The sequence below is a fragment of the Oryx dammah genome, unplaced genomic scaffold (assembly GCF_014754425.2).
Source record: "Oryx dammah isolate SB20612 unplaced genomic scaffold, SCBI_Odam_1.1 HiC_scaffold_6, whole genome shotgun sequence".
NCBI classification, from domain to species: domain Eukaryota; kingdom Metazoa; phylum Chordata; class Mammalia; order Artiodactyla; family Bovidae; genus Oryx; species Oryx dammah.
The window spans coordinates 11642797-11658227 of record NW_024070190.1 but is presented as its reverse complement, the minus strand read 5'-3'; the positions used below and the strand labels follow the sequence as shown (position 1 = coordinate 11658227).

The window sequence follows — 15431 nt, the reverse complement described above, 5'->3', positions numbered from 1 at the left end:
CTCCTAGAGTAGCGTAGGTAAGCCTGCTCTCTTTAAAATTTATACATTACTTTCATATAAAAAATACATGAGGATGTTACTTTTGCATTAAAAGCACATTAAAGATATAAGCAAATTTCACATCAAGATATAAAATGAAAAGAGATGAGAATAAGGAAGAAGCAGCTTATCTCTGACCGTTACTAGGGCAGCTCTGATCATTTACTGATGCCCTGAACCTAAGTAGGGCTACTTACTGATGCTCCCTTCCTAAACATCTTCGTCATTTCCAAACCTGTGTTCCCGTGCAGTCTGCTTTCTCATGTCTCAGGAGTATACAGTATTATACAAGATTTCTCCATTAGGCCAGCAGGCAATTAGGACAACTGCTTTTTAATTCACAAAAATACACAGTGACATTTCTCCCTCAAAGCATAATTTCATTTGAATATTTTTAATATAAAAGAAAAAAGTTCATGTATAATGTTCAAGACTGAAAATTTGGACATCTGACCTAGACCACTGCATTATTTACTATATAATCTCAGGAAGGTCTTCATTTTCACACCAAAGTGCCTTTGTTTGACCAAAAAATATACTTATTATAGCCTCCTTCCCGCACTCCTCAGAGAAGTAAGTGAAATAAGGCTCCAAAGATATATCTATCTAAGAAAGAATAATATATAACAAATTTAAAATAATTTATTTTTTATAATATTTTACAAAAAAACTTCTGTTCTTCTATTAGACCTTTAAAAATTGAAAGATTCTAAGTACTGTAAACTGTTGATACCCAGTCTCTCTCTCACACCAATGAGCATTTCTCAGGGATTCTGTCAAGGTCTCCTGCTTTTCTTGGCTTATGTTCAGCTCGTCATGAACTAAAGTTTAGGCTGGCAAAGGCTGTCCTTTTAGAATAGAAAGTTAGGTGAAACTGACCTCAGAAGACCTGGGCAGAAATTCCCAGCCCTCTACTTTCCGGCCACTTGACCTTGCGGAAGTCCCCTATGGCCGCTGTCTCATCTGTGAACTGGGGTGCTACCACCGCTGTCCCATCAGAGCTCAGAGAGCAGGGAGGGGCTCCATGGAAACCCTGGTCTGAGTCCAGTCATGTAGACACTATGGTAAGCGTGACTATTCCATACTCACATGTAGTCCCTTCTTTCCATAGGCTATCCCTCGGCCATAAATTGCACTAACCAGATCAGGCTCCTCCTAGTCAGACCAAAACAGAAACACGTCAAAAACTATAAACAAAACAAAACAAATCAGTTTCTGCTTAAAGCACGTTAATGCTGCAAATGACAGCTCTATGTTATGCTACCATCACTCGTGTCAATCAATACGCAGTCCCCGACCAAAAGAGTCTACATTTTAAAAACGCATTTGAATGAGACACGAATAAGAGATTTACATTTTAAAACACTAAAAAAATAAAACCAATATTACTGAGCTTGGTGCTAGCTTCTTTCACACAGTCATCTTACTTAAATTGTAATCCTCTCAACAACTCTCTGTTGGCAGCACCAGCAGTCACAGCCCAGAGAGAAAACGCATGCTCAGAGAAGCAGAGACAGGAGTAATGGACCGGGTGATGCCTCTTCCTGGTTCATCTGTTTTCAAATGGTCATGAAATAATCTGAGAAGGAAAGAACCCATCACAGCCAGCTCAATGAGGAACAAGAGATGAGTTGGCTCCACAATCTATCAGGTATTAATATAATACAATCCTTTATACTAAAGGGTCAGAATAAGAACCAAGCCTTTCTTGCAGACTGCTCCCATGTGCACTGGATAAAACGCCTCTCAGGCCCAAGGACAGAGCGTCTGCTGCCCCTCCAAGTCCCATACGCCGGCCAACAGCATAAACTGCCTCACTTGCAGAGTGAAACACCACTTGTCAGCATGTAACCTGTGCAACTCTTACCCTCTGCTTTGAACTCCCCCACCCCCCATACATTGGAGAAAGAAGAGTACATAGCCTCTGGCTATCAGGTCCTGAGTGAAGAACTTAACAGGACTACATCAGAAGATGCATCTTGCAGACCAATCTATAATCAGTTTCAAATCTGCAACTAAGTGTCCGCCAGTATTGCAGAAAAAGACATATCAACTTAAATGATGGGTAAATGGGAAAAAACAAAGGATAAGATGCTATTCACTGAAAAACAACGCGCCCCCCCCCCCAAAAAAGGGGTCCATAAACAGGATCAGGGACACCACATCGGGGAGGAAATTGGTGGGTCACTGGGTGGGGGTTCCCTGGTAGATCAGACAGTAAAGAGTTTGCCTGCAATGCACGAGACTCAGGTTCAATCCCTGGGTCAGGAAGATCCCCTGGAGAAGGAAATGGCAACCCACTCCAGTATTCTTGCCTGGAAGATCCCATGGATGGAGGAGCGTGGTGGGCTACACCCCGTGGGGTCACAAAGAGTCAGACACCACTGAGTGACTAACACACACAAAGCATCATTGGTTACAACCCAGCCAGCAGATGGGCCTCCCAGTATATGGAAAGGTGAAAAAAGCCAAGTAAGCAATCACAGATTTCCAGCTTCTCTTGGAAAATTAAGAATCCAGCAATGACAGACTCACATTTGGGCATGAGGATGTGAGAACATGGCAACAACAAGAACAAAACCCAACCAGAGCGAGGTGCTGGGCGCCCGTTTAGAAGGATGTGTAACATCCACCAGCTCACCATGAGCCTCTGCACTACGTCAATTCACTTTGCTCATGTAACTTGCTGCTCTGGCTCCCGTACAGTCTTGGATCTCTGATTTATAACATGTGTGTAATAGCCTGCCCATGCTATTCACTAATTGGAGAAAAGTATGAGTTACAGAATGGCAGAAGAATAGTGGTCACCTCCTATAAACAAGGCTTGTATATGATATGTGGGTCAATATGTGCATAGAAAAATGCTCTCCAAAATACTAACAGTAATTTCCTCTGGGAAGTGGGATTACTAGATATCTTCCTATTCTGCATAATACACTGATGCATTCCTTTTAATTGTTTAACACACACATACATTTATAATCAGAAAAAAAAACATATGTTAAGTAAAACATCGGAGAAGGAAATGGCACCCCACTCCAGTACTCTTGCCTGGAAAATCCCATGGACAGAGGAGCCTGGTAGGCTGCAGTCCATGGGGTAGCTAGGAGTCGGACACGACTGAGCGACTTCACTTTCACTTTTCACTTTCAAGCATTGGAGAAGGAAATGGCAACCCACTCCAGTGTTCTTGCCTCGAGAATCCCAGGAACGGTGGAGCCTGACGGCCTGCCATCTACGGGGTCGCACAGAGTCGGACACGACTGAAGTGCCTTAGCAGCAGCAGTAAGTAAAACATATTACAGAAAGTAATAGAAAACTTTACTCTCAATTGAAAATATTGTATTTAAATAAATTAAATAGAAAACTTATTAGAAATTATAGAAAATTTAGAAAATGAAGCAAAGCACAAAACAGAAGGTAAAGGGCATCCTATAATTCTGTCACCTGGAGATAAAGCGTCAACATTTGAATGTTCTTCCTGGCTGAAAGAAAGGCAGAACAAGTAGTCTGGGAGTGGGGTCCAGGGCCAGAAGGGAGGAAAAGCAGGAAAGAGAGCTCCCCACTGAGGAGTCAACCTAAGACAGTCTTCACGCGGTTCCCCAGGACCGGCGCCTGCCAGAGGACAGCACAGCGACAGAGCAGCGCCTAGTCCGGTCGGGCAGTGGGGGCGGCTGGTAACCCCACGCAGCTCATGCCTGCTGAGGACAGGCTCCGGTGAAAGCAAACCCCACCTTCAGATTTGTCTCAAGATACACTATCCAAGAAGCTTTTCTCTTCGACTGAGAAAATGTTTATAACATGACAAGAGGTAAACTAGGAAAAAGTACATTTAAATAAAGAGTTATGGTACTGATGAACCTTTCTGTGGGGCAGGAACAGAGACACAAACACAGAAGATGTACTTGTGGACACAGTAGGGGAAGGAGAGGGTGGGATGAATCAAGAGAGCAGCACTCACGTATCTCTGCTGCTGCTGCTGCTGCTGCTAAGTCGCTTCCGCTGTGTCCGACTCTGTGCGACCCCATAGACAGCAGCCACCAGGCTCCCCCGCCCATGGGATTCTCCAGGCAAGAACACTGGAGTGGGGCGCCACTGCCTTCTCCGGACATATCTATACTACCATGTGTAAAACAGGTAGCTAGCAGGAAGCTGCTGTATAGCACAGGGAGCTCAGCCTGGTGCTCTGTGATGACCTGCAGGGGTGGGGTGGGGAGGGGGAGGGAGGCTCAAGGAGGAGGGGATATATGTATATTTATGACTGATTTGGGCCTCCCTGGTAGCTCGGCCGGTGAAGAATCCGCCTGCAATGCAGGCGGCCCCAGTTTGATTCCTGGGTCAGGAATATCCGCTAGAGAAGGCATAGGCTACCCACTCCAGTATTCTTGGACTTCCCCGGTGGCTCAGACGGTAAAGAATCTGCCTGCAATGTGGGAACCGTGGGTTCGATCCCTGGGTTGGGAAGATCCCCTGGAGGAGGGCACGGCAACCCACTCCAGTATTCCTGCCTGGAGAATCCCCATGGACAGAGGAGCCTGGTGGGCTACGGTCCATGGGGTCACAAAGACTTGGACACGACTGAGTGACTAAGCACAGCACAACACACATGGCTGATTCATACTGCACAGAAACCAATACAACATTGTGAAGCAATTACCATTCAATGGAAAAAAAATAAAAATAAATAGAGTTATTCCTGTTTGACTGACATCTCCATATACCCTGTGGCCACACCAGCCACTCTGGGAGTCATCCTCATCTCCCCAACCAACACACCTATTCAAGAAATCCTGGTAGTTTCATCTCCTGATCCAGCAGCCACTTCCTCTCATGTGGCAACTGCAATGGCCTCACCCTCTTCCTGTTTCTTCCCATCCAGTCTTCAGCCCCATATTAAGAGTGAATTAATTAAGTCTGATCATGACACTTCCCTGGCCGAAACTATTCACTGGCTTCCCAACACCTACAACAGCAAAATTCAAACATTTTTCACTTTAAGAAATACATTCTACACTGTAACACAGTACACTCATACATATATACATAAATATATACACAAACACATCAGAAACAAAAGTTTCACTAAGTCTCATCAAGCCTTGCTATACACAATGTTATCTGACATTTCCTTATTAGGTATATTTCATTTAAAAAATGTTAGTCTTGACTCACCAATTAATTTCAGCACCCACTAAAGGGTAGCGCCTCAGGATTTGAAAAACAGTGAGGTGACATCTAAATGCCTTTGCACAAATCACTGATCACTTTTCTGCATCACCATTCACCTCCTTTCACTCCCCCACTCCAAATTCATACTCTAAAAATTGGCATTACTTAGTAGTTCCCTAGATGCAACACGGGCTTCCAAGTTGGGAGCCTTTGCAAATGCTCTCAGCTGCCTGAAACACTCACCCATTGTCTCTATGCCCAGGAAAATCTTTCCATCCTCCAAGTCTCAGCTCAAACACTCCCTCTTCTCTAACTCCTTACAGGTGCCCCTAGAAAATAGGTATGCTCCCCTCCTCTGTTTCACTGTATGTCATATGGAGGTTAGTCATTCTTTCAACAAATATTTACTCAGGGCCAGCTATAAGCATGCCCCATCCCATGCGATACAAATACCACAGTAAGAAAAACCAACACAGATGGCAAGATTCTTGTTTTCTTGGAGCACAGCCAAAGAACCAAAAATATAAATGTTACACCCTCAGTAAGTGTGAGAGAGATAAATGGTGCTTTATAAAATGTATAAAGACTTAAATACCTGGACTGAGATCTTAGGGGGTGGGGGAATCCCAGAATGACTGGTCCAGATGGTGCAAAGACTCTGAGGGAAGCAAGGAATACTGCCTCTCCAAGCTGAGGTTGGAGAAGCAGGTAGGAACCATATTAAAGGTTTTTATCTTTAACCTAAAACCAACAGCAAAGTATATGAGTGTTTAAAATACATGCTTGTACAGCGTGCACATGTGCATGTGTGTGAAGGGTGTGAGGAGAGAAGCCAGGAAACGTTGGCCCCATCTGTCATCTGGCAGATCCAAGTGGCTGGCCATGGTTTGAATAGAGCTGGGAGCAGCAGATGGATGAAGGAGATACTTAGGAGATATACAGACAGAGCTGGTGAGGAAGTAAGCGACACACATATGTGAGAAGCATATTGTAACCCTATGGAGGGGTGCCATTCATTGAGCTTGGCGACACAAGGGTATGACTAGAGATTCTTTTTCAGTTGTGGGTGAGGGGATGTGGCAGGTTCAGGGGAGAGGATGACGTTGATTTGGAACCCGTAATACTAGACTATACCCATGATAACAATCACAATAACTAAACATCCTTTATGTTGTTGTAAATTGAATGGAGAAAACCTAAATACTTTACAGATGCATGTTACTCAAGTTTTCTCTAAGTTTCCTCTATTATTCAACTTATATATATATATATATTTTAGAATTCTTTTCCAACAACATAAAAGAATATATAATTATTATGTACGTGTGCTAAGTTGCTTTAGTCGTGTCTGACTCTTTGCAACCCGATAGACTGTAGCCCTCCAGGCTCCTCTGTCCATGGGGATTCTCTAGGCAAGAATACTGGAGTGGGTTGCCATGCCCTCCTCCAGGGGATCTTCCCGACCCAGGGATCTGACCCATATCTCTTATGTCTCCTGCACTGGCAGGCGGGTTCTTTACCACTAGCGCCACCTGGGAAGCCTCATATAATTATTGTGGTTGCTATCATACCACAATATAATCTAGTATAACAGGTTCCTAAATTTAATTGGTAGATTTCATTACTTTTTTTGATTGATACAACTTTATTATTTTATCACAGGCTTTGGATGTTAAAAACAAGACACAATTCTTTCTTTATGAAATGTGACAATGAACTATTTTTTCAAATAAAAAAATGTTTATTTCTAAAAACAAACTGAGCTCAGAATATCATTTTGAAGTATTTTTGAATACACGAGTTTAATAATATTTACACTTTATAACCTTTTCAGAATTTTAAATGAATTAAACTAATGTTTCAATTGTCCAATATTATTCACTTTATGCAAATACAAAATCATGGTATAATAAGATAGTTAGCTTACTGGAGTCAGGTCCACTTAGATGTCTCAACTCAAAAAAAAATAAATTTTTTTAAACCCATAAACGTCTAATTTACCATATTCATTATATTATTTACATAGTGATTTTAAAATTTACAAATATTCATTTTTCCACCACAAGGTAGGCTTTTTGTTAAAACCTGCAAGTCACTGGATCAAAGACAAAGAAGTAAAAAGCGACAGTGCCCAGCAACGTAAGGAGGACGGAGTTCTGTGTGAGTGGCCGGTGCACGTACGTATGTGCATAAAGTAAGACTACAAGATCACGAGCAGAGGAATGCTTTACATTTTCTCTGCTAATGTTAAAAAAAAACAAGAGTTCTTTCATGAATTCAGTTCCATTACAATCAGATCAGAGTCAGATAGATGAGTTCAAAGTCACACAACTAATAGCAAAGGTCAACTGCCTCATTGAACATCATCACAGTACTTAGGTCACCCAGCCCTGCATGAGCATCGAAGCAGCACAGAAATCAGGAGAGTTTCCTGCTTTCAAGAACACTATGATGGAGGCAGCAACACGTGTGGAAAGGATACAGAGACATGGACACCGAGACAGTACCGACTGATAAGCTTGTAAAATCAAGAGTTTCCAACGAAGACGGACAGATCTAGTAAGTCTTGAAATCGTGTTCAGTTGGAAACTGTGATGCTCAGGGAATACTGTCTTCCTTTAAAGATGTTCTAAACAATCCACATTTGGATAAATATTAAAATGAACACATTGAAACAACAAAGATTATGGAAATATCCCATAAGTTTGTTCTCTGATCCTGCAACTAAGCCAATGAGAAGGTATAAAAGCTTTACATCAAAAGGTCATTCTGGAATACGTGTCCTCGAGCACAGCTCCAAATTTCACATTAAATGATCTTATATATACAATAAATATAATAAAATCCCAGCACCCATGGCCCCATTTGTCTTCAGCTTTCTATGAATGGAATCTGAGTCCATGCGTTGTCACTTCAAGCTGGAGCTTGCAGTATGTCCGAGAGAAACACGTTTTGTCAAGAGTTAACGAGCTAAAAAGGAAATGGCCATCTACTCCAGTATTCTTGCCTGGGAAATCGCATGGACAGAGAAGCTGGGCAGGCTACAGTCCATGGTTTTGCAAAGAGTCAGACAAGACTTCACTACTAAACAATGACAAACTAAAAAAACTGGAAAAGTTTGTCTGTGGACAGTTATCACTGAAGATTTGCTAAGGTATGTTTACTGGGTTAAAAATATAGAATTTGGGGGGCTTCCCTGGTGGTCCAGTGGCTAAGACTCCATGCTCCCAACATTGGGGACCTGGGTTCAATCCCTGGTCAGGGAACTAGATCCCACATGCTGCAACTAAAACGTGGCGCAGCCAAAAAAAATACGGTGTTTTTGCACATGTAGAAGGTCCTGCAAGGAACAGATGGACATCTAATAGTTGATACAATGTATTGACAGAAATGATCCTCCAGTGATACTGGGTTGAGTCCTAATGAGGAGAAATACTTTACCACTCTTCTGAATATTGGACAATAAAAATAAAAAGTATTGCTGGGCTAAAAACCAATTTCATTACTGCAAGACAAAGTATTGCTACATTTGCCAAAAAGAGAAAAGGAAGAGCACTTAGATTTAAAGAATGGTCATACTGTAAAAATAAAATTAAAGAGACTGACATGTAAATTCTGATTCATGATAAGAAAAAGAGTTTTGGTCAGTTAAAGAAGTAGCAATAACTGTTCTTTGGACATTCACTCCCACCTGGTTGTAGAGCTCCTTGATGAGATTGGCTATCAAGAATTTGAAGAAATCAATGAAAAACTCCTTCATAGGAATTGTGTGCATCAATTTCATAAAGCCTAATATAGAAAAACTACATCCAGAAAAGCAGGATCAAGTCTTATTAAAATTTAAAAAAGAATTTTATCATTTAATATCAAATCTTTGTATTATATATTTATCGCAGTCATATGACATAAAGAAAATGAGACAGATTTTCACCAAGCTCTGTATGGATGCCTCTAAACTTGCTCCTGCTTATTATTCCAGTGTGTCATGAAGATACAATTTTCCACATGTCTTATGATGCAGAAAAGGCTGGGAAGAACCAAAACAAAAGGGAAGAGAGACATCACCGAGAAGAGCACCAGCAGGAAAGCCAAGGCATTGAGTTCCATGTAAAGATGTGCTATGAATGATGACACAGGCCTGTCTTCCATGGGCCTGGAGCATCTGAACTTTCTGCTGTGCCCCTGACTTCCATCCCTGCCCCATCAGTAGCTTGGATCACCAGAATCAGCAGTCCAATTTATACTCCACACATTCTCAAAGAAAAATCTATCCGCTGAAAGCAACCCAATGTAGATTGATGAAAATACTATATCAAACGTCAGTATATTAATATCTTTTCTTAGCACAAAGAGAAAAATTCTAATCTACTTTCTGAACACAACTGCAAGAGAAGTTTTACAATAATAAATGGACACCAGAGATACTATAGAGTCATTAAAATAATAACTGTAGAGAAACATTGAAAAACTTTATAAAATTAAGTAAAAAAGTAATACAAAATAGTATATATATTCAGATTATTAAAAAAACAAACACATACTTTGAAAAGGTCATAAACAAAAAACTTAAATAATGTTAGAGTGGGAGAATTGAGAAATTTTTATTACTTATTTTATTTAACATTGTTATATTACCTTTAACTAGACAGATAATATTTTTCAAAAAGCTGAATGAACTGATAATACCTCTGCAAGCTCAAACTGTTGTCTTCTGGTTGCTATCATAAATTAACTGATATGTGCTCTTATAAATGTATCAAAGCCCCCCTTTCAAACCAGTGCTTTCTTACTTTTTTAAATACTGCAATGTTAAACAAAAGGATGATTTTTAAAACTTTATAATCTACCCATTGTACTTTAAACTCCACTGAAGAATATTATCCCATATGACCACTCAAACACACAGCTGTTTAGATGCAAGTTTAAATAACTATAAAAACATCTTATTGATTATTTGAGAGTGAAGACTAAGTTATCAACATAATTAATTCTATGTTTAAAAAGAGAAAAGAAGAGCAAAATTTTCAAAACTGATATTTTGAAATTTAATCAGCCTGCTGAATTGTAAACTATCTACTGGCTCTTATTGTATGAGCACAGACGAATATACCAGAATGGTACTTTGAGTAGCTGAAATTAACTGAGCGCTTACTATATGTGCCAGGCATCTAGTAAAGTACTTTTTTAAGATATTTCATTTAAACTGAACTAGAGTATTTTTGGAGGTAGTTATTATTATGCCCATAATCCAGGAGGTTAAATAACCTTCTAGTGAGCAGCAGAGATAGATTAGAACTCAGGTATTTCTAAACTTACTTGACCGTCCTGAACAGATAATGGATAGTGGCCAAGCATCTACCAGAATACAGGTAAATAATGACCCAAGACATATGGACAATAATGTCAGGCTGCATTTTACAGGTCTCCTATGCAGCTCTTATACTGAGGTATTTAAGCACTTGGTCTGAACCAGACTTTAACACAGCCATCAGTAAGCAGAGGTCAAATGCTCCTACTGAAGGGTCTTATACTTTACGGGGAGAAACAAATCCATGAGTGGACTTAACCATGCAGATTAGCACCTGCACAGAGGGTAAACATCCGTAATTCCAAGAATTTCCAGTGTCTGCATCTCATGAGCGATATCAAGGTAGACAGTAAAATGAACTGAAGCTAATGTTTATCTTTCTGACACTTGCATTTGAATCTCATCTCTGCCTGTTGATGGTGGGGAGACTACAAGCAAATTGCCTGATCTCCTTTAAAATAAAGTGACACTGCAAAGATTCAATGAGAGCATGTTATGAGGCCTGCACCACCAAGAAAGGGCTCAGTCAGGGCTGATTTCCTTTACTTTCTTGTAAAATCTTAAAATCTATGTTTTATTGTAGCACTTTAGTTACACATAAGTCCATATTTTTGTCATTACTATAAACTTGCAATTTTATGATTAAGAAGAAAAATTACCTGAAGCATTGTTGAGAAATGTCTTATTGCTTCATCATAGAGACCACTGCCAATCAACACATATGCAATAGCTAGGATAAAGAATACAGAAACATTAAAGGAATGAATAAAGGATTCAGACTGAAACAGGCAACTAAATTCTTTACCAAATCTTAAAAGGCAGCTCGAAGGACTAGAAGCAGTTAAAGGAAACTTAGAGTTAATAAGATGTAATTGAATTCTCCTACCATTTGGTATTTGCTAGTCAGTCTAATTCTATCTAGGTTTAAATTATTAAAGCTATCTATAAAACATCTGCCTGCAAAAAGCAATTATCTTTGTCTAAGCCCATCACTCACTTTCAAATACCAAGTAATCTTTATGGTATTTCCTATCTATATTTCAAAAGAGCTAGTAATAAGCCTGTATAATATCCATATAACACAGCAATGTAACTTTACTATGAACATTAGAAGAAATAAACAAAGAGCATCACGTATCTCAATATCTGCAGGTGCTCAATTTACGGCCAATTACCTACTAAGAGCAAAAAGAGAGGTTCCAATTACCACAGTATTATATAAGTATTAACATAATGCTTAACTGCAGGTATAATTCACACCACTGCGATATGCAGTTGCAGTCTTTTCCCTAGCTCTTCTATTCAAAATACAGTCAAAACATTACTCAAAATATACTCTAAAGAGCATAACAGTTTTTAATCAAACTGCTTATGTCAGTGGTATTTTGAGGTTAGAGTCAGGACAACCTGTTAAAACATGGCAGTATTTTGACTAAACTTCACCTGTCGAAAAAAAAAAAAAAACAATAAATTTTAATTTTAATCTAGAATATATTTCCACCTGCAATATTTGCCCTAATTCCCTAAAGCGCCCAATATTTCTGAAAAATTATATTCTTAATTCAATATTTGATCTATTTCTTTGCAAAAAAAAGCTTTATTGTGACCCTCTAGTTTAAGGGCATAAGTGTCCAAGAAGATGGGCAATTGAAACTTTTAATGTCACTCAGTTTAAATTCCCTGACAGTAAAAAGTAGTAAATACATTAAATGCAGAAAGAGATTTTATAACTAACCTCAGAAAAGTAAAGTTCAAAACACTGAGCATCATAATAATACAAGAGCTCTGGGATGCATTCTTCAACATGAAAAGAGGTCTGTTTTCATCCTAATTTCTTTGAAAAGATAATTAAAGTCAATCTCATATTCAGAATAACAGGAGTGGATACTATTCAGATAGTTGTAACAGATAATGGGCTAGCCAGAGACCTCTTTGGTGGGAATCAGGAACATTAGTAGTAAAAATAACAATAATAGTAACATGCACTATATTCTTAATAGGTACCAGGCACAATCCTTACCATGTACATGTATTGTAACTCAATTACTCCTTAATTGTATGAGATTCTTTCAGATCTAAAAATTTCAGAATTTCCTCTCTACCTTCTCATAATCAGTAAGGATCTATTGAATGAACAAATGAATGTGACCCATAAAAACAAATACAGCTTTAGGGGATAAATATTACATTTAGGAACATGCTTAAATTGTTGTTCATGGCCACGGTGTTGAACTCCTTTCAAATAAAATCAAATGCAGCTCTCAAATCTTTCCATCTAAAAGTAGATTTTTTTTTTTTTTTGAGAAAACCCCCAGGTACCACAGTGATAAAGAATCGCCTGCCAATGCAGGAGACATAAAGAGACACAGGTTCGATCCCAGGGCTGGAAAGATCCCCTGGAGGAGGAAATGGCAATCCACTCCAGTATTCTTGTCTGTAAAATTCCATGGACAGAGAACCCCAGCGGGCTACAGCTCATGGGGTCACAAGAGTTGGACATGACTAGCACATATATATGTATCGAAAAGTAATCTAAATCTTGTACAAAAAAATTACTACTAGTGTTCTTGCCTGGAGAATCCCAGGGACGGGGGAGCCTGGTGGGCTGCCGTCTATGGGGTCGCACAGGGTCGGACACGACTAAAGCGACTTAGCAGCAGCAGCAGCAGGATCTAAATTTAGTTGTGAGAGTTCAAAGACATAAAGAGAAAACTAGGATAAATGGGATCTCCAAGAAATTGTTATTAACCAGCAATTTCACATCTCCTTGCAACATGTATGCTTACAGAGGTCATTTTTCCAAGAAAAATAAATAAATACTGACATTCAGAAGATCCTAAACCAGCTTGGAGCCTATACTATCCCAGGATGTATTAGGATTACTCTTAGAGCATAGGACAGGCCTGGCACATATTACACTCTTAATTCATTATTTAAAAAATGAATATAAGATTGAATAGAATTCAAGGATTACAAAGGAGACCAAATCTGATGCCTTAAAGGATAATTCTCAAAGCTTACTCAAAGAATATAAATAAAAGGTGATTAATATTTTCAAAATAGTGCTCAGCCTTAACATAAAATGGATATGGCAGCAGAAAGGATAAAAATAATTATGTGTAAATCAGACAAAAATTTCTTCAGGTGCTTTGGGCTACCAGGAGCACACCCTTCTGTGAAATCTGTCCAATTGCACTCTTCAGTCCTGTATTCAATTTGCTTCCACTCCTTCAAGTGTGAGCTGATTAGGCAATGATGGAGACACACCCAAAGCGTATCAGACACTGGCGAAACCAGGCTGTTTCAAGACACGCCTTGAACAAGCCAAACAGCATGACCCATTTGCAGATCAGAATGAGCTCAATCTTCTACACCCACGAGTTTGGACCAACAATAACTGACTGGAACCATGAGTAACACTAATCCAACGCAGCCACGTCATGACACAGAGGCTAAAGGAGGTGTGGTTCTCTTCTGCTTTCACTTCTGTATTGCTCATATCTGATGGCAGCACACAAATCATCTTTTAATGGGTGCTAATAGCTCGTTGGGCTGTGAAGAAGGCTGAGCGCCAAAGAATTGATGCTTTTGAACTGTGGTGTTGGAGAAGACTCTTGAGAGTCCCTTGGACTGCAAGGAGATCCAACCAGTCCATTCTGAAGATCAGCCCTGGGATTTCTTTGGAAGGAATGATGCTGAAGCTGAAGCTCCAGTACTTTGGCCACCTCATGCGAAGAGCTGACTCACTGGAAAAGACTCTGATGCTGGGAGGGATTGGGGGCAGGAGAAGGGGACGACAGAGGATGAGATGGCTGGATGGCATCACGGACTCGATGGACGTGAGTCTGAGTGAACTCCGGGAGTTGGTGATGGACAGGGAGGCCTGGCGTGCTGCGATTCATGGGGTCGCAAAGAGTCGGACACGACTGAGCGACTGAACTGAACTGAACTGAATAGCTCGTTAGAACTCATACCATAATTATTAATTTCCAAAGAAACACTGATTCCATCCAGACCTTTTATTTTATGACATAATAAATATCAAACCCTGACAAGGGCTGAATGCCCTACCCAAGATCAAACCGCTCATGCTGGCAGAGCCAGGCTCTGTGTCCTTTCTGCCACACCATCCTGCCTACCCACTCTACATCTAATCATAAACTCCAGGCAAATGTCCCAAGAAAAGTCCCCAAGTCAAGCCTCACCTAATTCTTCATTTGTGCTGTCATTATCAGTAGCAAATGGGAATCTCTTTTGTTCAGCAATAGACTTGGCCTGGCTCTGAAATAAAGACAAACATACATTTTAGCTTATCTCAAATGAAGAGAAACTTACAGTGAAACCTGTATTTAAAACAATTAAACTTACGTTTAATTTATATGGAAGCAAGAAAACACTGACATTCAGTCATATCAATGATGTACTTTAAGACGCATTTTGTGGTTTTCGATTTCCAGGAACACCTATCTTTTTAATTTCATGAGGATTCGTCTTCTTGGCTGTTTCAAAGCTCCCTCCACAGACTATTCAATGACGTCAATCACATTACAAAGATCACATTCTAGTGACTGGTCTCCAAAGTGGCTTGATAACAGAACATTACTTTGTAAACTGTAAAGAACTCTTTAGAAGTAAGAGACAGGTTGTACAGGGATGATGCCATAACAGGGCCATAAAACCTGACCAAGAAGCAAGATGCGCTTAAACCATGCATAGCAGGCAATGAACAGAACCATCCTGCCTGACACAGTACAAGAAATCACACAGACACACATATGCACACTTGGCCTAACAGCTAAAGTAAGAGTGGAAACTAGGGGAAAACAAAGTAGCATTAATTTAGTAAGTGGAGTGATTTTACAGGCAGCAATGGTCCAACATACAAAATGATGGCTCTGTTGTGCTCTGGAGACAA

The 15431-nt window shown here is 39.9% G+C and overlaps 1 protein-coding gene across 5 annotated transcripts in view; it reads right to left on the bottom strand.

Annotated features, from left to right (window-relative positions):
- The window catches only part of TTC13 (tetratricopeptide repeat domain 13), an 80875-nt gene that overhangs the window by 42090 nt on the left and 23354 nt on the right, over window positions 1-15431 (bottom strand). For 3 of the 5 annotated variants that reach the window (XR_005721414.1, XM_040242772.1, XM_040242773.1), the window contains exons 3-5: window positions 14722-14797; window positions 11176-11246; window positions 1129-1194 (exon numbers count right to left, since the gene is read on the bottom strand). Coding sequence is in view for 4 of the 5 variants with exons in the window: in XM_040242772.1 (XP_040098706.1) it covers window positions 1129-1194; window positions 11176-11246; window positions 14722-14797 (213 nt within the window). In the remaining variant the exon portion in view is untranslated. The remainder of the gene's footprint in view (window positions 1-1128; window positions 1195-11175; window positions 11247-14721; window positions 14798-15431) is intronic. The other 2 variants (XM_040242774.1, XM_040242775.1) reach the window with 1 other exon arrangement.